The sequence below is a fragment of the Peromyscus leucopus genome, chromosome X, assembly GCF_004664715.2.
Source record: "Peromyscus leucopus breed LL Stock chromosome X, UCI_PerLeu_2.1, whole genome shotgun sequence".
Taxonomy (NCBI): domain Eukaryota; kingdom Metazoa; phylum Chordata; class Mammalia; order Rodentia; family Cricetidae; genus Peromyscus; species Peromyscus leucopus.
The window spans coordinates 136,033,439-136,058,056 of NC_051083.1; the positions used below are offsets into that span (position 1 = coordinate 136,033,439).

At 53.6% G+C, this 24,618-nt stretch overlaps 2 protein-coding genes across 8 annotated transcripts; both read left to right on the forward strand.

The window, feature by feature from the left end:
- Window positions 1–1,401: 1,401 nt before the first annotated feature.
- Window positions 1,402–18,139, forward strand: Plxnb3 (plexin B3). Of its 7 annotated transcripts, XM_037199334.1 has the most exons (36): window positions 1,402–1,508; window positions 2,817–2,907; window positions 4,548–5,582; window positions 5,992–6,171; window positions 6,883–7,011; window positions 7,102–7,202; window positions 7,901–8,030; window positions 8,206–8,362; window positions 8,456–8,564; window positions 8,648–8,762; window positions 8,892–9,017; window positions 9,104–9,220; window positions 9,570–9,663; window positions 9,748–9,917; window positions 10,133–10,284; window positions 10,503–10,608; window positions 11,256–11,386; window positions 11,609–11,785; window positions 11,887–12,082; window positions 12,197–12,436; window positions 12,535–12,696; window positions 12,765–12,916; window positions 13,026–13,126; window positions 13,203–13,426; window positions 13,581–13,759; window positions 13,907–13,997; window positions 14,399–14,726; window positions 14,853–14,956; window positions 15,055–15,151; window positions 15,519–15,697; window positions 15,842–16,002; window positions 16,359–16,506; window positions 16,664–16,728; window positions 16,796–16,871; window positions 17,001–17,075; window positions 17,406–18,139. In XM_037199334.1, exons 2-36 carry the CDS (start codon window positions 2,902–2,904, stop codon window positions 17,508–17,510), a joined length of 5,718 nt encoding a protein of 1,905 aa, XP_037055229.1. In that variant the 5' UTR covers window positions 1,402–1,508; window positions 2,817–2,901; the 3' UTR covers window positions 17,511–18,139. The 7 variants fall into 7 exon arrangements, with proteins under 7 accessions (XP_037055229.1, XP_028744300.1, XP_028744301.1 ...); XM_028888467.2 differs by having other exon boundaries at window positions 11,887–12,436; XM_028888468.2 differs by having other exon boundaries at window positions 11,887–12,436; window positions 13,931–13,997.
- Window positions 18,140–18,774: 635 nt separating this feature from the next.
- Window positions 18,775–24,595, forward strand: Srpk3 (SRSF protein kinase 3). The gene is made up of 15 exons (XM_028888473.2): window positions 18,775–20,072; window positions 20,150–20,280; window positions 20,467–20,575; window positions 20,676–20,763; window positions 21,058–21,145; window positions 21,633–21,739; window positions 21,810–21,975; window positions 22,071–22,096; window positions 22,597–22,726; window positions 22,812–23,051; window positions 23,140–23,240; window positions 23,590–23,697; window positions 23,771–23,840; window positions 23,922–24,014; window positions 24,142–24,595. Exons 1-15 carry the CDS (start codon window positions 19,942–19,944, stop codon window positions 24,324–24,326), a joined length of 1,773 nt encoding a protein of 590 aa, XP_028744306.1. The 5' UTR covers window positions 18,775–19,941; the 3' UTR covers window positions 24,327–24,595.
- The last annotated feature ends 23 nt before the right edge of the window (window positions 24,596–24,618 follow it).

Consider the following 24,618-nt stretch of genomic DNA (forward strand, 5'->3'; position numbering starts at 1 on the left):
GAACAAGCCATATGCAGGACTGTAGCAGTATAGTTCTTTTTGTGGAAGATATTCACTCCTGGAGTCAACATAGGGCACCAATGTTACCAGCTGCAGCTGCTCCTGACTGCTCAGAGGGCATGAAAGAAGCCTGTGCAGGCACTTCACATGTAGAATTACAGAGAATGAGGCTGCTTGTCCATAGATGTGCTTCCTTCTGTGATAAAAGAGGTAGGAAACATTCTCAAAATTAAACTGAAGATATTTGTGCTTTCTTCTTTTTCTTTTTTCCTACTACTCGGGATAGGCTCTCACTGTATAGCTCTGGTAGGCTAGAAATGTGCTTTCTTCTCTTCCTTCTTTCCTTCTTTGTTTTTTGTTTGTTTGTTTTTGTTTGTTTGGTTGGTTTTGTTGTTGTTGTTTTCAAGACAGAGTTTCTCTGTGTAACAGCCCTGGCTGGGAACTTTCTATATAAACCACCATCAGTACTCAGGTCACCCCAAGCTAAGCTGTCATTCCGTATCCAGAAGGTCTCATTAACCATCTCCCCTCCAGCATATGGGCTCCTCCATTTTTCTTCCTCATCTCCATGCACTCTTTCTATGATGACCAGCTTGCAGAGAAAGGACATCCCAGGATAGAGCTCCTGAATTCTACCATCTTTGCCACCTGCACTATGGTACCAGGCTTTCAAGATCCTATGTCTATACCACCAAACACATCTGCAATGCATTTGTTTCTTTCCATGGCTATAGCATCCCTGATCCAGGCTTCCCCACATTCTCCATCCCAGGGCCATAGGTTTGCACTTGACCAAATGTAAAGCTGTCAAGAAAGCCTGGGAAGGCAAGCTCGAGTTCTGGAACCTAGCAGCTGTGACCATGATTTGCTGACCTTTGCACCCTTGCAGTTCACCCTTCACCAATCTTATGCTCCAGTCAGGGGACAAATACTACTTGCTTCTTCAAAAGAAGAGGGGCATGTCATCCATTTCCCTCCTGCTCTATGCCTGCCAAGGTTTACAGTTCAAGACCACATGGCCAGATGGATATAGGTTGGAACCCTGAAGGTAACTCTTAGCCTTGCCACTTACTAGCCATGAAACTTCCCTTGCCTTGGTTTCCCCATCAGTTGCCTGGAGGAAATGGCCAAAGCTTTCTGGAGTCATTGGGAGGACAAAATGTGTTAATATCATTGGATATTAATATTTTCTTTTTCTCTAAATGTTCAATGGGCACTTTGTGGGAGGCTAGGAAGTGCTCACCTTGGGCAGTGGCCTGTTGTCAGCAGCTCCAGTCAGGTACCTAGAGCCGGTCCTCAACTACATTTGCTGAAGTCAGCAAAGGGGAGCAAAAGCCTGCCTTCTGCTGTTAGACCAAGGGGCGGGCCAGAATGGGTTGGGCTCTCAGCCTGGGATCACTGGCTTGTGTTGGGCTGGGCATAACTGCATTGTGAGTCAGGAAACTGGAGCTCCCCTGGGACTGCTCCTAGCTAAGCAGCTGCTCCCCAGACCATTAGTGGTCCACCAGGTAGGTAGAAGCTGGGGCTGGTTTGGATACCATGTGCAGGGACCACTGGGCCTAAGGACACTGCTTCAGGGCTGCTAAGGACAGGGAGAAGATAGGATCTGTTGGGCTGACTAACTGGAGTCAAGCAAAGGTCATCAGACACCAATCTGGCTCCACAGAGACACCTGTGTGATACCTGCAGGCATGGTGTCCCCCAGGAGGGGTTGGCACTGGAGCTAGGAGAGTGAGAACTCTCTGGGTCTGACCCAAAAATGAAAAAGCTGGTGCCAGCCTGGAATGGGGTGTAATGTAAGGAGGCACCTCACCCCCACAGCCAACCAACCGGCTTAGCCAGATGGCAACAGCCACCTGCCTCTTCACCCTGGAACTTGCTGCTACTGTGAACTATAGAAGTAGCAAAAACCCTAAGCTGAGTAAACATGTCCCTGTACCATGGGCCTTAAGGTTAGCTGGCCCCAAAGTTGCCTTAAGAGTGCAGTAGGGAGCCAGCCGCTGCTGCCACTCCCTTCCCTCCTATGGTGGAAGGCCCACCCGGGGAGGACCTTCCTATTCCTTGTCTGAAGCCCAGGGCTCAATTCTGGTCAAGTTCCCTGCGGTCCCTCTGCCTCAGCCTGTCCCCTGCATCATCCTCTGCTGCCTTTCCCCACTACCACACTGGAACTGGCACAACTTTGCCAGTCCTGGGGGTAGGGCTGGGTGGGGACAATCTTCTTTCAGGCCAGGAGGCGGGGGAGAAGGTCTTCTTCATGGGCTGTCTTTGTCAGCGCCTCCTCTGCCTGAGCCTGGACAAAGGCAGGCATTGACAGCTGGGACTGGCGCTTCAGCCAGAAACAAGGCTACTGAGGCCAAGGCTGGCATTTCAGGGGCTCAGAGCCTTTGGCCCTGTGGCGGGGGCTTGGGGCTATCCTGTGCTCTTTATAGGGATGCAGGGAAACTCAGGGAGGGAGCACTCTGCACTGGCACAACAGTTGTGGGCCACATGGGGATAATTGGCTCAAGGAAACCCTATCCCTTTGTCTCTACATCTCAGGGGGTGTCTCCTTGGAGACCGGGAGTGGCAGGGAGCCCCCTGGCTAGAACAGCCCTGGTGGGGGTAAGAGCACCAGATAGCAGGTCCCTGGCCTGGGCCTCTGGACAGAGGGGACATTGTTGGGGTGGAGGCAGGGCTGCCTTGGCCAGGCCACTATTGACAAAGCTGCCAGCTGTGGTGGAGCCCGGTCGCCAGGCCCTTGCCCCCTCCCCTGTCTCCTTCCTCCCCCAGGGCCAGCATGAATGGGGCTGAGCCTTGACTGTCTCCCTCCCACTCAGGACAATGCCCCCCACAGCCATCTTGTGCCTATCGCCACTGCCCTGAGGCAGCTGATGTGAGGAGACCCCATTTCTGCACTCCGTAATGGTGGTAAGTGTCTGGGCCCTATATTCCCAAAGATGTCACTGAGAAATGCAGAGAGGGATAAATTTGCCCAGGCTAGGCATAGGGCAGCCTTGCAGGGAGCTTCTATATCCTCTGCCTTCTTGGGTAACAACCTCATCTCCTCCATTACACACACTCAACTTTGTCACAGAGACACATGGGCACTAAAGGAAATTGTCTTTCCTGTCTGTGCTCTCAAGATAAGGGGACCTGGGGTCTTTCTGAGTGGCAGTAGGTGGCTTCTGTCTGACACATGGCCACATGACTGGCTATACAGATTCCAGCTCAGTTCAGGATCTGTCACCAGCCCTCTCCCTCTTTCTCAAGCTCCTATTCAGGATCAAATCTGTCTGAATGGCACCTAGTTTGGCAGTTGCTCAGTGGCTGCTGCTGACTGCTCTTGGGTTAGAGGGGAGTTGGGGGCTGGCCCTTCCCCTCAGTGTCTCAGATTCAGGGCCCCTTCCACTCACAACTGGGGCTACCTCTGTCCTGCTTCAGTCAAGCTCTCTCTGACCTTTCTCTCACGTCTGTCCTCATCAGTGCTCCTACACTGAGACTGATCTGGAGCTAGGGCCCCACAGACTCCAGCTGTTGGGGTCCATCACTCTGGCACCCTGAGCTGACTCCTGGTGCCCCAGAGTTCCCCAGCACCCTCCAGGCTGGCTCAAAGCTCTCCTGTCCACCCAGTGTTTGTGTAAGGTCCTGACACTGGCCACCTGTTCATTACTGTTTTGGGGGTCAGTATGCCTGAGTCTGGTTGCATCTTGGCCAGAAGTCAAAGCTCTCTTTGGCTGTCTCACTGAGCTAGTAAAGGTCCCTCTATGCAGCTGACTCTGACTACCTAGAATGGGCTTTCTCTCTATCCCCTTTGCTATGTGAAACCTCCCTTGACACATGATGGTGTGGCACCTCTTGTCTCTATGTTCTTTCTTTCTCTGAGTGACCATACTCAGTTGCCCTGCAGATATGGCTTTCTTCTCCCATATCCCCTCCCTTCTCCTGCCCCTCTGTCACTCAGAATCCCTCTGTCATGCCCATATGGCTTCTCAGGGTCTGTCCCCTTTATAGTTCACATGCATATAAAGCAGAAGATTAAAAAAATTCGTTTTTGTGTACCCTCATTCCCATCCTGTCTCTTTCTCCAAATCTAGGATACTTTCCTTGTCCTTTCTGTCCTCTCCCTGGCTGCTTCCCCCTGAGCCCCCCCTTCTCTCTCCTCTCTCTCTCTTTCCTCTCTCTCTCTCTCTCTTCTTTTCTCTCTGTCTCTTTTCTCTCTTTCTCTCTTCTCTCTCTCTCTTCTCTCTCTCTCTTCTCTCTTCTCTCTCTCTCTCTCTTCTCTCTCTCTCTCTCTCTTTTTTTTTTTTTTTTTTTTTTTTTTTTTTTTTTTCTTCTCTCTCTCTTCTCTCTTCTCTCTTCTCTCTCTCTCTCTCTCTTCTTCTCTCTCTCTCTCTCTCTCTCTCTCTCTCTCTCTCTCTCTCTCTCTCTCTCACCATTTTGGCCTTCCTCTGATCCTGTCTCTTTCCCAGTTTAGTTCTCATTCTCTCCCTTGCCTGCTTCTGCCTCTTGGGGAATGGAGTACCTTCAGCATTCTCCCATCAGGGCTCATGCTGACTGACTTCCTCCAGGCTCCTGTGATGGCTCCCTGGCCTCTCTTCAGCCTCCACCTTCTGCTGCTGTTCCTGCTGCTGCCGCCCTTGACCAGAGCCCATCGCTTCTCTGTACACAACACCAGCTTCAACCACCTGGTGCTGGAGCCAGGCCAGGGCACACTCTACGTGGGTGCCGTGAATCACCTCTTCCAGCTCAGCCCTGAGCTGAAGATGGAGGCTGTGGCTGTCACTGGCCCTGTCATCGACAGTCCTGACTGTGTGCCTTTCCATGACCTGGCTGAGTGCCCACAGGCCCAGCTCACTGATAATGCCAACCAGCTCTTGCTAGTGAGCAGCAGGGCCCAGGAGCTGGTGGCTTGTGGGCAAGTGAGGCAGGGTGTGTGTGAGAAGCGGAGCCTTGGGGATGTGGCTCAGGTGCTGTACCAGGCTGAGGACCCTGGTGATGGGCAGTTTGTGGCTGCCAATACCCCGGGAGTAACCACAGTGGGCCTAGTGGTGCCCTTGCCAGGCCGAGACCTCCTGCTGGTGGCCAGGGGCCTGGCAGGCAAGCTGTCAGCAGGGGTACCGCCCCTAACTGTGCGCCAGCTGGCTGGCCCACAGCCTTTCTCCAGCGAAGGTCTGGGACGACTCGTGGTGGGAGACTTCTCAGACTATAACAATAGCTATGTGGGGGCTTTCTCTGATACCCACTTTGCCTACTTTGTCTTCCGTCGGCGTGGGGCCCGGGCCCAGGCTGAATATCGCTCCTATGTAGCTCGTGTCTGCCTTGGAGATGTCAACCTTTACTCCTATGTGGAAGTGCCCCTTGCCTGCCATGGCCAGGGCCTTATCCAAGCTGCCTTCCTTGCTCCAGACACATTGCTAGGCGCATTTGCAGCAGGCACAAGTCAGGCACAGGCAGCCCTGTGTGCCTTTCCCTTAGCTGACCTGGACAAGAGTATGGAACAGGCCAGGCGACTTTGCTATACCACTGGTGGTCAGGGTCCCAGTGGCATGGAAGAAGCCACTGTGGAATATGGTGTCACATCCCGTTGCATCACCCTGCCTCCGGTGAGTGATGAGAGCCTGACTCCCAAATTTTGACCATGGGTTCTGTCTTCATTTTCTGTTCTTTACTCTGCCCTGCCAGCTCTCTCCCTCTGTGATATGGGACAGGGGTACTCTCCAGGAATAGCTACTGCTTAACCTCTTTGCTAGCTATATCAATAGGTAGCAGATGGCTCTGTCTCCAAGCTCCGACCTGCTCTCAGCCTTTATCTTTCTGTCTCTCTTCCTCTGTGGGACAAGTTGTGATGTTGTGAGGCTTGGGGGACCAGCTTTCCAGACCCTCCTGGCCAGGATGCTCTGGTTCCTGATTCCTCCCAACTCCTCTTTCACTGGCTGTAGGGGTACCCTCTGATCCCAGGGGAGGGCATGCCCACCCTCCTGGGTATTGATTCTCTACACCTTGCCTATCCAGGACTCCCCCGAGTCATACCCCTGTGGTGACGAACACACCCCCAGCCCCATCGCAGGCCGCCGACCCCTGGAAGCCCAGCCTTTGCTACAGCTGGGACAGCCCATCAGTGCAGTGGCTGCTCTCCAGGCAGATGGGCACACGATAGCCTTCCTGGGAGACACCCAGGGCCAGCTACATAAGGTGAGATCCTGACCAATGGGGGTGTTCTTAGATGGCCTCCACACTTTCAGGCTTGGCCTGGCTTTGCTGCTTGTCCAGGTGGCCCTACCACTTGTGGTTCAGGAAAGCCTCAGGACACTCTACCTCTCAGCTGTGCCCCATTGGTGGGTCAGAAGGCTTCATTGCACCTGGACATCTGGTATGATCCATTTCCTGCTCTAGTCCCCAAATGAGATACTACCCAGGAACCTCTGGAGGCAGCTGCGCCTTCTCCTAACCAATGAGAGTGATGCTGAAGGTGGGTGGGGATGGTATGTAGACAGGCCCAGAGGACCTGAGCTCAGAAGTAGCCTGGACTCAGGATTCTCTCTAAAACAAACCCTGCCTCCCAGTGAACTTTTTGTTTCTATAGCTGCCATTCTTCTCATGTGGCAGAATGGCCTGATATTCAAGAGCCTCAGCCAGGGCACTTCTACTGCCCCAGCCTTGTTACTTCCTGGAGAGTGGATTAACCTTGAGGGTCCTGAATGAGAGAAAGTGGTGTGTCTGTATCTTGATGGCCTAGCAGGAGGGGCGTCTGGTTCTGGAGGAACAGGCTACTTCCTGAGAGTTTTTATGTTCCTGTAAAGAAGACAGGAAAGCATGTGCCTTCAATGGTCATCATTAAGTCATCAAGAAAGTTGGCCTTGGCTTGGCAGAGTGGCCCAGTCCTATCTTTGTGCTCCTGTCCAGGTCTTCCTAAACAGCTCCCAAAGCCAGATATACCATTCCCAGCAAGTGGGGCCCCCAGGCTCAGCCATCAGCCCAGACCTGCTGGTAGACAATAGTGGGAACCACCTCTATGTCCTGACTGCCCAGCAGGTAAGGTCTGTCTCTGGAACTGGGTGTGATGTGTCTAAGTGACCTGAGTCTTTATAACCCACCTTTACCTCTCCCTCACTGCCCATCCAGGTAGACCGGATTCTTGTGGCAGCCTGTCCTCAGTTTCCCAACTGCACCACCTGCCTCCAGGCTAGGGACCCACTGTGTGGCTGGTGCATCCTTCAGGGCAGGTGAGCATGGGCCCAGGCTTAAACCAGCTGGCTCTGGGGGCCAGGAAGCTGTCTGCAGAAGCAACTGTAGGTGTTCCAAGAGGCCCACTTGGCTCAGTGTTGCTGAGCTCCTTAATCTCATCTCAACTCACCAGGTCACCATTCATCTCTCATTCCAGTAATCCTACCTCAAGCCCGGTCTCTGACACCTCTTCCAGGACCCATGACTTGCTGTTGGTGTTCCTTGGTCCACTCCAGCTTTCTCCATCCTGGGCTGTCAGCTCAGGACTCATTTATGAAAACCTGAATTGTGGGCTGGGAATATAGCTCAGTTAGTGGAGTGCTTGCCTAGCATGCATAAAACTCTGGGTTCAACTCCTACCACGTATAAGCTAGGCATGGTGGTACATACCTGTAATCCCAGCACTTAGGAGACAGAGGCAGGAAGATTAGAAAATCAAGGTCATCTTCAGCTACATAGTAAAGTTTGAGGCCAGCCTGGGAGACATGGGCTCTTGTTGGAGGAGAAGGAAAGAGGGAGAAAGAAAGGAAGTGTTTTCCTCTTACTCATAGTTAAGGCTAAAGCCTGCACCCTGGCCAAGAGGCCCTATGCTCCTTTCACTCCTCCTCCTTGCTGCGCTCCAGCCAAGCCATCCTCCTAAACCCATGCCAGGAAGCCTGAGACTCACATGGTGAACCAATGGGCTCCTACCTGGCAGGTGTACTCGGAGGGGCGAGTGTGGACGGGCAGCCCAGCCAAACCAGTGGTTGTGGAGCTATGAAGACAACTACTGCCTTCACATTCAGAGCCTGCTACCAGCCCAGCGCCCCCGCCAGGAACAGGGCCAGGTGAGGCACTGACATTGATGGTTTCAGCCAGTGTGGCCATTGTCTCTGGGAACACAATCTTAGATGCTTCCTGTCCATTTCTTCCCTAGATGCCTCTGCCCACAGCCCCAGCATGACACTTACACCTCTCTGCTCTAGATCCATCATCTCCCTGTTTCCCTCTCATGTGTCATAGGTCACTCTGTCTGTTCCCCGGCTGCCTACCCTAGCTATGGATGAATACTTCCATTGTGCTTTTGGGGACTATGACAGTCTGGCTCAGGTGGAAGGGCCCCACGTGGTCTGTGTCACCCCTCCTGGAGATCAGGTGCCACCCAACCCTCCAGGCTCCGGTGAGTGGACCTTTGAGTAGGGATCCTGGGGTGGAACTGGAGCAGGCAGGAGCTACAAGACCTTCTCTGCCACCACTCACTGTCCCCTTCCAGATCATGTCACCTTGCCCCTGGCTCTGATGTTTGAGGATGTGGTTGTGGCTGCCACCACCTTCTCCTTCTATGACTGCACTGCTGTCCAGGCCTTGGAAGTGGCTGCCCCGTGAGTTCCTGGATCTGGCTCCTGATGGGTAAGGGTGGAAATCCAAGATGGTGCCCAGCCTGAGAACATCCCTGCCCCTCCAGGTGTCGCACTTGTGTGGGCAGCCTGTGGCGGTGCCACTGGTGCCCCCAGAGCAGCCATTGTGTATATGGCGAGCACTGCCCAGAGGGTGAGAAGACTGTCTACAGTGCCCAGGAGGTGGGTATGATCAACATAAGAACTCCTTGCACCTGATTGACCCAAAAGGCCATCCCAGCAGGACAGGACCAGACCTACCCAGGAGTGGTCCCACGCAAGTTTGAAGGGCTAAGGCTGTCCTTTCCCTAGGTGGACATCCAGGTTCGTGGCCCAGGGACTTGTCCTCAGGTTGAGGGCCTAGCAAGTCCCCAATTGGTGCCTGTGGGCTGGGAGAGCCATTTGGCCCTGCACATTCAGAACCTTCACTATTTCCGAGTGAGTAGTCAGGTGGATGGGGGAATGAATGAGGGGAGAGAAGACAGTGTCCACAAGACTGACATTATGGCATCTGCACTTTCCAGGGTCTGCCTGCCTTATACTACTGCTGGCTAGAGCTGCCTGGAAAACTGCAGAAGCTACCTGCCTTCCTAGAGGAGACATCCAAGGACTCTGGCCTCATTCACTGCCAGGCCCAGCAGGTGAAAAGCTGCTTGGTGTCTTGGGCAGCCCCACTCCACACACACACACACACACACACACACACACACACACACACACACACACAGAGAGAGAGAGAGAGAGAGAGAGAGAGAGAGAGAGAGAGAGAGAGAGAGAACGCTCTGTCCAGTCCCTCTTCTACTTACCATTACTTACAAAAGCCCACTCTGTGCTCGGCATGTATCAGGAGCAGGGTGCCTGCAGCCTCTGTTCCTCTGCTTAGAGATGCAGAGGATAATCACACCCATTCTAAGGACAGTGTTCTGGAGGAACCAGGAGGGAGAGATGTCCCAAGTGGGGTTCAAGCCTGACCCTACCCTCTGCCCACAGTTCCATCCCTCTATGTCCCAGAGGGAGCTCCCAGTGCCCATCTATGTAACCAGAGGTGAGAGCCAACGGCTGGACAATGCCCATGATCTTCATGGTGAGCCCTGACGTGACAAGGCAGGTGGGGGCAGGATATGAGGCTCATGGGCAGTGGCTCAACATGCTGCCCCACCTTCCCCAGTGACTCTGTATGACTGTGCTGTGGGTCACCCTGACTGCAGCCATTGCCAGGCAGCCAATGGAAGCCTAAGCTGTCTGTGGTGTGGCGATGGCCAGCCTTCCTGCCGCTATGGGCCACTGTGCCCACCAGATACTGTGGAACAGCTATGCCCTACACCCACCATTGATGTGGTGAGACTCTCCCCCCTGTAGTTCCTGGCTTCCCCATTCCCCAAGGTCCCTGCCTCCACTGTCCAATACTCTCCTACATCAAGCCCCTTGCCTCAGACTCCTAGACTCGAGTACTTTGATCCAGACATTTTCCAGTAGTTGGCTAACTGGGCAGCACCACTGAAGAGTAGGATGTGGCTTTGGGGGATCCTATCTGCCATCCTTCTCTGCTACAGATTGAACCCCTGACTGGTCCCCCAGAAGGTGGCTTGGCCATCACCATCCTGGGTTCCAACCTGGGCCAGGCCTTTAATGATGTGCAAAATGCTGTGACTGTGGCTGGCCAGCCCTGCAACCCTGACGCTTCTCTCTACCGCATCTCTGCCCGGTGAGGCACCTCAGCAGGCTGGGGAGGAGAGGGATGCTATCCAGAGTAGGCCTTCAGAAATTGGCTACCCAGAGAGAGGGGAGGCTTGCAGCCAAGAAATGTGAGGGCCTGAGTCAGAGCACAAAAGGGAAACAAGCGGCAGAGGAAGAGCAGGCTCTAGGTAGTCCCCCGAAAGACTCCCCCAGGGCTTGAGCAGCTACTGGACCTTGATTCACCAGGATTGTGTGTGTGATATCTCCTGCTCCCAATGGCACTGCTGGGCCTGTCCAAGTGGCCATTAAGAGTCGTCCTCCCGGCATCTCAACCCAGCACTTCATCTACCAGGTCAGTAGCTCCCCTAAGGTGGTCCTAATGCAGGGTATGGTGGGAAGGAGGACTATGTAAAGATGTCAAACTGGATCCAAGGGCAGCAGGAACTACTGCTGCCATGTCCAAGAAGGAAGGTGCATGTTCTCAGCGGAGAGCAGGCTAGGGGCAGTGTTGTGATGACATGGACACTATCACTGGCAGGCAGTGCAGAAGCAAGAACAGCAGACAGTCAGGGTGACGTGCGTGCAAAACTTGTTGCAGCCCTAGTAGAGGATGTGGAGAAAGTAGGGATACTCCTAGATGCTAGCTGGAGCCCTGGGCACATGGTTGGACCACTGTGGAATGGAAAGCCCAGGGTGAAAGTAGGATCATTAGAGCAAGTTTTGCTGCTCTAATTGGTGACTGGATCCTAGAGCTTAGAGCTTGGGAGGTCCCAGGTGTAAAGTGCCCCCCAAAGAGAGGTAACAGCAAGGGCATGGGCAGACAGGAGGTGAGCTAGCCTAGTCAGAAAAGGTGGAAGAAGAAAGGCATGGCACTTCCAGAAGTAGGGTGCAGTCAACTGAAGCCCCTGACTCAATAAACCAATAAATGGGCCTTTACCTCAAAGCTAGAGGGCTTTAAGGATGGGCCTTGTGTCTACCCCATCCTACTCTGTTCCCCAGGACCCTGTCCTGCTAAGCCTGAGTCCTCAGTGGGGTCCCCAGTCAGGGGGTACCCAGCTCACCATCCATGGGCAGTACCTCCAGACAGGAGGCAACATCAGGGCCTTTGTAGGTGACCAACCTTGCCTCATGTAAGTATCCAACACAGCTCACCTGTCAAAATGAGCCTGGCCACTGTCAAATGGAGGACCATCCTATACAATGGGGCAGTGCATTCAAGGCTTCCTTGAAATTCTAAACGAAGTGGTACTAGCAACCTCTGCCCCTGCTGAGGGAAGCATGTGGGTCTCTTCCTGAAGGACTGGGCCAGGTCTAAGGCTGAGCCCAAAGTAAGAATATCCCTTCCCCTGCAGCCAGGAGCCTGTGTGTCCTGAAGCCATCATATGCCACACCATGCCCCAAGCAGAGCCAGGAGAAGCAGTAGTCCTTGTAGTCTTTGGACATGTTGAGCGCAAACTGCTCACCACCCCATTTCGATATACTACCAATCCCCAGCTGGTGGCAGCAGAGCCTAGTGTCAGTTTTCGGGGGTGAGTACTTGGCCAACCTGCAGTGGACTACTGGAAAGATAGGGTACTAAGGCTGAGCTACCCAAGATCCTCTCAACTCTCTGACTTCCATCCTGGCACAGGGGTGGACGACTGATTCGAGTCAGGGGTATAGGCCTAGATGTCGTGTGGCAGCCCTTGCTGTCTGTGTGGCTGGAGGATGAGGACCAGGTAAAGGCTTTGGGGGGCCAGGGCCAGGATGTGAACCCAAGGAGGAACTGCGGTGCCCCTGCTGCAGATCCCCAGGGTTGTATCCAGCTTGAGAGTGGCTTGCTACAGGTGAGTCCCCTACCACCACTAGCAGAGAATAGGGTCATCCCCAGGGAATGCTTAGTGAGGGGGCAGGGACGATCACCGAGACCACTCACTGATCTGCATTTCTATCCCCTCCAGTGCTCCACTCTGTGCTCTGTTAACTCATCTAGCCTCCTCCTGTGCCGCAGTCCAGCAGTGCCAGATGGGGCCATCCCAAAGAGGGTCTTCTTTGCCTTAGACAACATGCAAGTAGACTTTGCCAGTGCTAGTGGGGGCCAGGGATTTCTGTACCAGCCTAACCCTCGCCTGGTCCCACTTAGTCATGAAGGACTCACTCACCCTTACCGCCTCAAGCCAGGTCATGTCCTGGATGTGGAGGTAGGTGTGCCACCAGTGTGCCATTGCTTGGGCACTCATCACCCTGAGGAGGATGGGGGTGGGATTCCACAAGCTCAGGCTCCTGCTATGTGTCCCAGGGCGAGGGCCTCAACTTAGGGATCAGCAAGGAGGAGGTGCGGGTGCACATTGGGGATGGAGAGTGCCTGGTGAAGACGCTGACGCTTACTCATTTGTACTGCGAGCCACCCCACCACGCCCCTCAGCCTGCCAATGGTTCAGGCACCCTGCCTCAGTTCGTGGTGAGTGTGCGCCCCTGGTGGAGGGCCAGCATACTGTAGGCCCATGCTCAGGAGCCCTGCTCCCCCAGGTGCAGATGGGCAATGTGCGCCTGGCTCTGGGCCCTGTCCAGTATGAAGCAGAGCCCACGATGGCCACCTTTCCTGTGGAGGCCCAGGTGGGCCTGGGCCTGGGTGCTACTGTGCTGATTGCTGCGGTTCTCCTCCTCACACTCATGTACAGGTGAGGATGCTCCCTCTTCAGCACATGTGGGCAAATTTCCCATGGCAGGCCCCAGGCCAGAGGCCATCCTAGTCTGGGCCTGTGGCTGATGCCTAACCTCTGGCTCCAGGCACAAGAGCAAGCAGGCCCTGAGAGACTATCAGAAGGTGCTGGTGCAGCTGGAGAACCTGGAGACTGGTGTGGGCGACCAGTGTCGCAAGGAGTTCACAGGTGTGTGAGGGTACAGGTGGGAGGACAGGGAATCCACCAGGCCTGAACCCACATCTTTATGGGTCCTGGCCTGCAGACCTGATGACTGAGATGACAGACCTCACCAGTGACCTAGAGGCCAGTGGGATACCCTTCCTGGATTACCGGACATATGCTGAGCGTGCCTTCTTCCCCGGCCATGGTGGCTGCCCACTGCAGCCAGAGCTTGAAGGGCCTGGGGAAGAAGATCGCTGTGCCACTATGCACCAGGGCCTTACACAACTCTCCAATTTGCTCAACAGCAAGCTCTTCCTTCTCACAGTGAGAGCCACATGGATGGTGGGGACAGACAGGGAAGGGGAGTCTCAGCTGGTAGGGAGGTGGGGCTGGGGACTGGCCAGACACAGGTAGGGACATGGCCACAGAATAGGGATGGTATGGGGCTTTGTGGAGTGAATACCAACTTCCTGCCTAGCTCATCCACACTCTGGAGGAGCAGCCAAACTTTTCCCAGAGGGACCGCTGCCATGTGGCTTCACTGCTTTCCCTGGCTCTGCACAGCAAGCTTGAGTACTTGACCGACATCTTGAGAACTCTGCTTGGTGACCTAGCAGCCCATTATGTACACAGGAACCCTAAGCTCATGTTACGCAGGTTGGCCTTGACCTGGGTGTGGGGGCAGGGACAGGGGCTCATCTCTGACCCATTCCCAATATATGCTGAGTGGGATCTGGCCCTGAGATCAAGAGCCAAGAACTCTAGGAGTGGGGTCAGAGAGAATTGTAGAATTATCCTCACCAGGGCCCTGGGACCTCCTTCACACAGGACAGAGACCATGGTAGAGAAGCTGCTCACCAACTGGCTATCCATCTGTCTCTATGACTTCTTAAAGGTGAGGGCACTTTCCAGCATGCCTCCCCAACACTTAGAAACTTCTGCCTGCTTGTGGTCTCCATAACTGCTGCCCCAATTCCCCAGGACCCCTGGCTGAGGCTTAGGGTGGGTCATCAAATGAAGGTCATGAGATCCTGTTCTCTGCTTGGTGGATCCATGAGAGGCCTAGGACAAGAGTGCTGGATAAGGGAAGGCATTGTGCTCCTTCTCCAGCTGACTGTTAAGCAGGGACAAAAAGGGCTTGGGGCCCAGCCCAGGGGCCTGTGTTAGCTGGCTGGCCTTTGCTAATCCTTGCTGTAGGCTGCTAACTACCCCTCCCAGTCCCACTATGTCCTCTGCTGGGCTTTACTGGGTCCATTAGCCCTGTGACCAATGTCCGGCACATCTTAACGGTTGTAGGAAGTGGCTGGTGAGCCACTGTACATGCTCTTCCGGGCCATCAAGTACCAGGTGGACAAGGGCCCTGTGGACGCTGTGACAGGCAAAGCAAAACGAACTCTGAATGATAGCCATCTGCTACGAGAGGATGTGGAGTTCCGGCCCTTGACCTTGATGGCACTAGTGCGACCTGAGTCTTGTGGGGTAGCAGGGAACAGCGAGGTGCAGCGAATGCCAGCCCGGGTGCTTGACATAGACACCATAACCCAAGTCAAGGAGAAGATGTTAGATCAAGTCTACAAGGGAACCCCCTTCTCCCAGAGGCCTTCAGTGCACTCCTTAGACCTTGGTGAGAAAGCCAGCCTTACTCCCTGCTCACCCACTGCTCCTCCCACACCTGCAGTTGCTCAGTTACTGCTAATAAGGAACTCAGGAAGCAGGCTGTGGGCTTATGGGCTTCTCTGAGTCCTTCTAGAGTGGCGCTCAGGACTAGCTGGTCACCTAACCCTGTCAGATGAGGACTTGACCTCCGTGACTCAAAACCACTGGAAGAGACTCAACACCCTGCAACACTACAAGGTGCTAATGGGCAGCAACAGGACAAGGTTGATGGGCAGGGACTGCCTCCAGAATTAACATGTGAAGGGAGCCCCTTTGCTTTCATTCCCCATCTGCAGGTCCCAGATGGAGCAACAGTGGTGCTCATTCCTCAGCTGCACAATGGTGACACTGTCTCCCAGAGACTGGGCCAGACTGGCTGCCCCTCTGGAGAGAGTGAGTCCCTTGGTCTAGACATGCTCATCTGCCAGGAGCACCAGCAGTGTTCGGGTGACCCAGGGTTAGATTCACTAGAACCCCAGGCTGGGCCAGTAGTCCTGGCCATCCTATCTGCCTCATCTGGGTTTCCTACTCCTCCTTGCCAGTGGGGTAGCCAAATCTCTAGGCTGAATCAAGTTGTGGAAATTCTGGATGCATGGGATGTCAGGATGAGCAAGTTCCTGAACCACCTCTCCCTCGTCCCATACCTTCTCCCTCCTTGCTCTTTCCTCAACTCCACCCCAAGAGAAGTATGGGCTATATATCTTAGGTTGCATGTTGAGGGCAGAAGCATGGGGCTGAGGCCAAGGTTCTGTGCTCTTAGACATCCCCATGCTGGAAGATGGCGATGAGGGTGGAGTTAGGCTCTGGCACCTGGTGAAGGCCACTGAGGAGTCAGAAGGAGCCAAAGTGCGGCACAGCAGCCTCCGGGAACGAGAACGAGAACGGGCAGGAGCCAAGGCCATTCCTGAAATCTATCTCACCCGTTTACTTTCAATGAAGGTTGGTGCTGCCAGGGGAGCCAGGCAATGGAACAGGGTTGTCAAGGAATTATGACTGAGTTGAAGAGGAGGTGTGGTTCTGATGAAGCAGGGGTTAGCTCCCTTCACACCCTGCCTTCATATGGTCCTCATGACCTGCCTGCAGAGAACCTTGCAGAAGTTTGTGGATGACACCTTCCAGGCCATTCTTAGCGTGAATCGGCCTGTGCCTATTGCTGTTAAGTACCTATTTGACTTCCTGGATGAGCTGGCAGAGAAACATGGCATAGAGGATCCAGAGACCCTGCACATTTGGAAGACAAACAGGTACCTTTCCTGTTGACCCCTCTCCTTCCCACTGTGTTGGTGGTCTATTGAATTTAAAAGGACATGTCCTCATCACGACAGGGTAGCAAGTCCAAGACAGGAACTCAGACTTTACAGCATCATCCTGAGTATCTGCCCTCACTCCCCAGCCTGGACTAATAATGGGAGAGTCCAAGCTCAGGTCACTTGGGCCATGAGGACAGCTTCTCATTGAAAACAAAGCCTGAGTTCCCTGCTGCCTAGGTCCCCAGCTTCAGGACAGACACCTATGTGGAGGAGTGGGGAGCTGAAATACAAGGGGAGGTCGCCACAACAGCAGGCCAGGCCTCATCTCCATACCTGACCTGTACCTACAGCCTACTGCTGCGATTCTGGGTGAATGCCTTGAAGAACCCACAGCTCATTTTTGATGTGCGGGTGTCAGACAACGAGGATGCCATCTTGGCTGTCATTGCACAGACCTTCATCGACTCCTGCATGGTCTCGGAGCATAAAGTGGGCAGGGTGAGGGCATAAGTAGGCTACTGGAGGCAAATAGAAGAAAAGTTTGTGGGGAAACCCAGTACAGAGCCTGGGTGCTGAGAGGGATGGTGTCATGGAAGTGGTACAGGTGGCTCTCCTACCCCCTGTTTACACTTCTCATCTCCTCTACCTGGAGCAGGATTCCCCAGTGAACAAACTGCTCTATGCCCGGGAGATCCCTCGATACAAGCAGATGGTGGAGAAGTAGGTATCAGAGCCTTTGGGGCTGGGGATCAGAGATACAGGCTCCTAACCCTGCTGACTTCTCCAGGTACTATGCAGACATTCACCAGAGCTCTCCAGCGAGCTATCAGGAGATGAACTCAGCTCTGGCTGAACTCTCTGGGGTGAGGCATGGCCCAGGGGACCTAGTCCTCCACATTTAGGGGGAGAGTAACTGGCAGAGTAGGAGTGGAGGGCCTTGGGTCTTGAGGTCTGGGATAAGATACTCACTGCCCTCCACATGCTACTCATAGAACTACACCTCTGCTCCCCACTGTCTGGAGGCTCTTCGAGAACTTTACAACCACATCCACAGGTATTATGACCAGGTGAGGCCAGAGCACTCTTGAGGGGAGCGGGTAGGCACTTGGAGGAGGTGTAGCTAAGACAATGACCCACAGAACCTCCCTGATGGGAAGATAGGGTTGGGGGTGGCCCAATCCAGATAAAGGGAATGAAGGAAGGGAGCCATCATGTGCTGGAAGGGCCCAGGTTGGGAGGTAGCCCTGGTTTTCACCAGGGCCTCCCTGGGCTGGTCTCCAGGAGAGCCCCTACTCTATCACCCAGGCCCTTGTTGAGATGGAGAAAGGACTGGATAGCCCTGGTCTGATGGGCAGAGGAGTGGGATTTCAGGCAGGTATACTCTACTGCCCTGACAGATTATCAGTGCCCTGGAGGAGGACCCCGTGGCCCAGAAGATGCAGCTGGCTTGCCGCCTGCAGCAGATCGCTGCCCTGGTGGAGAACAAAGTGACTGACTTGTGAACAAGAGCCACAGTGGTTACCTGAGACCTGCCAGCTTATAGAACAGTAGGCAGGATCCACGACCAAAGTGCTATATGTCCCTGACCAGGCAGTTCCTGAGGAGGGGTCAGCAGGACTATATAGAGTGCCTTCCATCACCCATCTGGCTTGTTTCTAATTTATAATGATCCCTACCATCTTTCCCACTGTATTTATTTGCTTGCTGGAAAATCACATCTGGAAATAAAATAGAAACACATCTTTAAAAAAACAAAAAAACAGTCCTAATTCACCACCCCTGCTTTTCCCTGCCAAGTGTGAACTCTCAGTACTCCCTGGGGCTAAGGTGAGAGGCATGAATAAGGGTTGTGGGGGAACAACCTGCATCTTCACCTTCTAGATCTAGGATGCTACTTCTCCCAATACCAGGGTTTACTCCCCAGACACACCCAGACTCTGCACAGGGCTTCTCTACAAGCCTTTCGTCTGTTCACCTTTGCCCTTGGTCCAATGGCTGTAATCTGCCATCATTGGGGAAAGAAGTAACTAATCCTTCCATACTTTGCTCTGTCCCTCATTTCCTGACCTCTCAAGCCCGGCAGGGAGGCTATCGTCTCCATCTATGCTAGCCCTATTTTTTTTTTTTAAGATTTATTTATGTATTATGTATACAGTGTTCTGCTTGAATGTATGCTTAGATACCAGAAGAGGGCACCAGATCTCACTATAGATGGTTGTGAGCCACTATGTGGTTACTGGAAATTGAACCCAGGATCGCTGGAAGAGCAGCCAGGAGCCAATGCTATTAACCTCTAAGCCATCTCTCCAGCTCCACCAGTTCTTTTCTTTTCTTTTTTTAATCATAGGACATTGGATAAAGTGTCTCCTACCTTGGGATAAGCACTGCCACTGCCAAGTCCCTTCCACTTCCTTCAGAAGTTTCTGGTTGGCTTCCTAGCTTCACTTTTGCCCCCCTTTTCTCATGTAGAAGCAATTAGAGTGGGTTCTCTACCTCTTACACTCTTTTTTTAAAAAAATTTAATGTATGTATATGGATGTTTTGCCTGCACGTATGTCTGTACCTCCCTTGTGTGCCTGATGTCCAGGAAGGCCAGAAGAGGGTATCAGATCCTCTGGGAGCTGGGGTTACAAACATGTGAGCTATCATGTGGGTGCTGGGAATTGAACTTGGACAATAGTAGCCAGTATTCTTGACCACTGAGCCATCTCTCCAACCCATTTTTTGTTTTTAAAGATAAGGTCCCATGCATCCCAGGCTGGCCTTGAACTTGCTATGTATCTGGGGATGACCTTGAATTTCTGATCCTTCTGAGTACTGAGATTACAGGCACATTCCACCACAACTGGTTTATGAAGGGCTGGGGATCAGTCCCAGGGCTTCATACATACTGGGCATCACTTGCCAACTGAATAGACTGTCCCAAGTCCCAGAGTTGAGTTTCTAAAGAGCAAAAGTACTTGTCCACTTTGCTGGAACTCCCCAGTGATATTCATAAACTCCAGATGAGGTTCTCAGTTGTTTCCCCAGTTCTAGAATTTTGTAGCATGCCAGCACATGACAGTCTCCAGTGTGCCTGTGTTGCTCTGAATGTTTCTGGGAACTTAATGCTTCCTGACTCCCTCAGTTACCATCCAGCTTATGGTCAGCAACTGCAGGGTTTTTGTTTTCCTGGTGGACGTGGCAAAGCTGGCCCACAGCAGGTACCTGCAAATGTTGCTGGAGACAGTCATCAAAGGCATAGGTGGCCAGCTCTGGAGCTAGGGGTAAGAGGCTATGCAAGTCAATGGTGATCTGAGGGGCCTGTTGCCTCTGATGGGAAGAATGAATTGCCTTTAACTCTTGCCCTTGACCCTTGCTCAGCCACATTTAGGGGTGATCTGGGCTCCCACCTGTATGGGGGAGGTCTGTGAATTACAAAAAAAAAAAAAAAAAAAAAAAAAAAAAAAAAAGCTGGAATCAGGGCAGAGAATGATCAAAGAGTGAGGTTCAGATGGGATTGGTAGGGGTCACCTAGAAGAATATTCACATGGTAGTGGGAAGTTCAAGAATGTATCAAGTGCCATGCAGCATTTGGAGAGAGCTCAGCCTAAGGATCTGATCACCATGTCAACTACATTCTTTCATAGGAGCCTCCTTTCCCCACAGCCCTACGGTGCAGGAGCTACAGACTGCTCCATCTCCATGTAGATGTTTTCTTTGGCTGGTCTTGAACTGTGGGGAATTGACCTAGGGACTGAGTCACTACTAATTCCAGCTTGGTGGCCCCCTGTCTCTAGAGTGTGGATGAAACAAAGGGGTTCTGCCTAGGGTTTGGGCTCTCCAGGGCTGCCATTGGTGCACTGCCCCCTCCCTATGCTGCATACCTTGCCCACAGCTGAGCAGCTGGGAGGCTATTTATAAAGGCGGTGAGATCAGCGGCAGAGGCTATAAATGCACTGGACACGGCTGAGCCCCACAGGAACAGTGGTCCAGTGCACCAGAGCTTTGGGCTGCGACACCAGGATGAGCGCCAGTGCTGGTGGTAGTGGTGGTGTGGACTGTGGTGGCAGCAGCAGCAGCAGGTATGACCAGGCTGGGGAGACTGAGGTCCTTTGCTCCTTGTAAGCTCACTACCTGCATCCTCCCTTTTCACTCACAGCTCTCAGACTTCCTGTGGGCCTGAGTCCTCAGGCTCTGAATTAGCTCCAGTCACACCAGCACCTCGGTTGCTGCAGGGGCTCCTGGGTTCTGATGATGAGGAGCAGGAAGACCCCAAGGATTATTGCAAGGGTAAGGCCTGACCTTGGCTGCCATGTGGTCAGCCAGATTACTACTGCAGGGGCTCAGGGCAGCCTGGGAGGAAGAAGGTGCCCAGAGACTAGGGCCCTCGTGAGACAGATGATCAGCAGGACCAGGCTATCTTGAGGGATAGGGGAGAGAGATGTCCTACTCTGATCTATTGGCCTCCTTCTGCAGGTGGTTACTACCCAGTGAAGATAGGTGATTTGTTCAATGGGCGGTACCATGTGGTGCGCAAGCTAGGCTGGGGCCACTTCTCTACAGTCTGGCTCTGCTGGGATATTCAGTAAGTGGCTGGGATCTGCCTGTGGGTTTGGTTGAGCGCACCATGATGACCATGTGAGTCTGGCAAAGGCTGGCAGCCTATGAGGGTCTCCATTTTACAGGCGCAAGCGCTTCGTGGCCCTGAAAGTAGTGAAGAGCGCAGGGCATTACACAGAGACAGCTGTGGATGAGATCAAGCTCCTGAAATGTGTGAGGCACCTCCCCTACTGTTCCCGGCTTCTCGAACTGCCTTGGGCCTGGCAATGTGGATGCAGGGCCTGCTGGGGCCCTGCAGAGTGGGGCGGGGCTCCCAGAGGGGGCAGGTTCCAGCTGGCTCTGCCAAGTAAGAGGACCTGGAAGGCACAGACCTGAAAGAGGCAGCTGCCTCTCTTTAAGTGGGCCTCAGCTGGACTGAGAAAGGGGGCCAGAAGTGCTTCAGGGGAGCTGAGCAGCTGGTGAGGAGCAGGTTGGAGCCATCTGTGGCTCCTTGCCTTTTTGTTCCAGGTCCGGGACAGTGATCCTAGTGACCCCAAAAGAGAGACCATTGTTCAGCTCATTGATGACTTCAGGATCTCAGGAGTTAATGGAGTCCGTATCCTTTGAAGGATGAGCAATATGGCAGTCAAAGGACCTCAGATTTCTGGTCTGTACATGGGACTCAGCCCTTAAAGGTATAGCCCATGATGCAATACCAAAATGCCCTTTGGGCATTTGTGTTTCTGAGTAGGGGGAACACAGGTAGCTAGGTGGACCATGATTATCTGTGGATGCTGCTGAGTGACACCCAAAATATAAAAGGCTGCTTTTGAGGCCTTTTGGAACAATTGGGCAGAAGAGTAAGGCTGGTCTGAGAGGCATCACTAGGATGACAAAAGGTATCATCTCAACTGGCACATCTTTGCCGGTGACAGAAACACTATAAATAATAAACTGAGACAGTGGTAGCCACCATGATGGTCCAGGGAAAGTCCTGCTTCCTTGACCTCTGCACCACTGGAGCCTAGGTGCTTCTCCATGGTGGAGGGTAGGTAAGCCTGTGCCTTAGCTGTGTTGCTGGCTGCCCTTTACTCCAAGTCCAGATGTGTGCATGGTGCTAGAGGTCCTGGGCCACCAGCTCCTCAAATGGATCATCAAGTCCAACTACCAGGGTCTGCCTGTGCCCTGTGTTAAGAGCATTGTTAGGCAGGTAGGTGCTGCCTCAGGCTGCCCAGCTTGGCTAGGTGTGGCTGCTGGGGTTCAGCTGTAGCTTTCACCAGGTGCTACATGGTCTGGATTACCTCCATACTAAGTGCAAGATCATCCACACGGACATCAAGCCTGAGAACATCCTTCTGTGTGTTGGAGATGCCTATATTAGGCGCCTGGCTGCTGAAGCCACAGAGTGGCAGCAGTCAGGGGCCCAGCCCCCATCCCGCTCCACAGGTACCAAGAGCATGTGTGGGGATTGGCACCAGGACTCTGGGCTTCAATCCCTGCCTGAATTACTACTTTTTTTTCTCCCCACCCCCTACCCCCAGTTAGCACCGCCCCCCAGGAGGTCTTGGTAAGTTGTGGCACCCTCTTTCCCTGTTTCCTTTTCCCATTCAAGCCAGATTAGGCCATGTCCTCAGAGCTTGGCTCCTCGGCCACATCTGTTCCACCTTTTGAACTTCTGCAGTGGCACGTCTAAAAAGCTGGGTACCTGAGAAAAGTGTGATTACACAGAGTGGGTCATATCCTCCAAACTGCCTCTGGTGACTACTGGGCCCACTACCACCTTGATGGAAGGATACTGTGCCTTCCCCAAATGGCTACTTTAGGTCGCTTCATTTAAGCTAGGAGTGGACAAGGAGCAATTTGGGCGGGCCACCAGGTTCTCCCCAAACCACACAGCTTTAGGGAATAGAGGGATAGAAGGAGGAGAGGCAGAGAAACGGATGAAGGGCTGGGACTAAGGGTGAGACAAAAGGTAGTAGCACCATTTTTCTCACACCCATAAGGAGTTAGTTCTGGGGTCCAAGGCTGGGCAGGGAAACAAGGAGGTGACCCTGACTCTGGTGGCAGACTGGTAAGCTGTCCAAAAACAAGAGGAAGAAGATGAGGCGCAAAAGGAAGCAACAGAAGTGGCTGCTGGAGGAGCGGCTGCGGGACTTGCAGAGGCTGGAGGCCATGGAAGATGCAGTACAGGCTGAGGGTGAGGGGCCAGAGACCACTGGGCCACTAACATGCATGTGGAATCCAGGCCTCTGCTCATGTGTCTTTCTGCCCCTTTTCCCCAGACTCTGGCTCAAGATTAGAGCAGGGCAGCGGCTCCACCTCTTCTTCAGGCTGCCACCCAGAGGGCACCAGGGCTGGCCCCTCTCCAGCCTCTTCTTCCCCTGTGCCTGGGGGTGACCGCAGCCTTAGTCCCAGCTCACAGACCTCAGGTTTCTCAGGGTCTCTGTTCTCCACGGCTTCCTGCTCCATCCTCTCAGGGTCATCTAATCAGCGTGAGACTGGAGGTCTCCTGTCTCCTAGCAGTAAGTGTGGGGAACAGTGGGCAGTGGATAGGCAGGACCAGGAAGAGCAGGGCCAGATCAGTCTCTCTTCCTTCTCTCCTTTCCCCAGCACCATTTGGTGCTTCCAACCTCCTGGTGAACCCCCTGGAGCCCCAAAATGCAGACAAAATCAAGATCAAGATTGCAGACCTGGGCAACGCCTGCTGGGTGGTATGCTGAATATTTGGGGATGACAGGGTGCTTGGTCTTGGGGAGCCCTACCCTAGGCCTCTGGCATAGCCTAGGACTCACATAGCCAGCAGTCTTCTCGAGTACAGCTGAGAGCGACTTCTTGCTGCTCAAGTAGAAGAGTCCTGTACCCATGGCAAGGGACATGAGCCACTAGGAAGGGGTTACCCTCAGGTCACCTAGACAGTCCCTCCTGTAACATCTGGGGAACTCTTAAGAATCAAAGTGAGCTCCATGGAGCTCAGGTGCATGGACCAGAGGCAGGAATGGGCTGTGGGGGCAGGTTAGCCTGGTCCCAGGCTCCTGTTCCCAGGGTTCCCTTTTCCTCCAGCACAAACACTTCACCGAGGACATTCAGACTCGGCAGTACAGGGCCGTGGAGGTGCTGATTGGTGCTGAGTATGGCCCCCCAGCTGACATCTGGAGCACAGCATGCATGGTATGCTAGTTCAGCTGCCTCCATGTCTAGGGCCAGCCATCTGCTACAGCCTTACTTCTCCCTTCTCTTCCAGGCCTTTGAGCTGGCCACTGGTGACTACCTGTTTGAGCCTCACTCTGGAGAAGACTACAGTCGTGATGAAGGTAAGGGAGGCAAACCCTGGCCTTGGCTTTAGGATCTCCAGCTGCCCCCACTCTGACTCCCAACCGTCTCTCTGCCTACAGACCACATTGCTCATATCGTGGAGCTTCTGGGAGACATCCCCCCAGCTTTTGCCCTCTCAGGCCGCTATTCACGGGAGTTCTTCAACCGCAGGGGTAGGGACCAAGTAGGCTTAGGCCACAGGGGCTAGGAGAGCAGAGGGGAGGACAAGGACCTTGATTCTGACAGAACACTGGGTGCCAGACTACCTGGGGACACAGCCTAATGTTGCCCACCCTCCAGGACAGCTGCGCCACATCCATAACCTCAAGCATTGGGGCCTATATGAGGTGCTCATGGAGAAGTACGAGTGGCCCCTGGAGCAAGCCACACAGTTCAGCGCCTTCCTGTTGCCCATGATGGAGTACATCCCTGAGAAGAGGGCCAGTGCTGCCGACTGCCTCCAGCACCCCTGGCTTAATCCCTAGATCTTGCTGGAGCTGTGGACAGCAGGGGCTGTGCTGGCTTTGCCCCAGCTCACAGTGCCTTGAGGGAAAGCAGGCAACTTCTACCACCCTGTGGGAACTGCTCTCCCACCCTACTGGGTGCTATTGTGTTCACCCCCTCCCCATGGCAGGATAGAAATGCTGAGGCAAAGCCCACACCTCAGCCTGTCTACTTCTGATCCTCCTAGAGGGTCCTGAGTGGGAAAGAGTGCTTGTTTCTTTCTTAATAAAGTGGGAACTGAAACACTGGTGTCTTGGCGTGAGAGAAGCACAT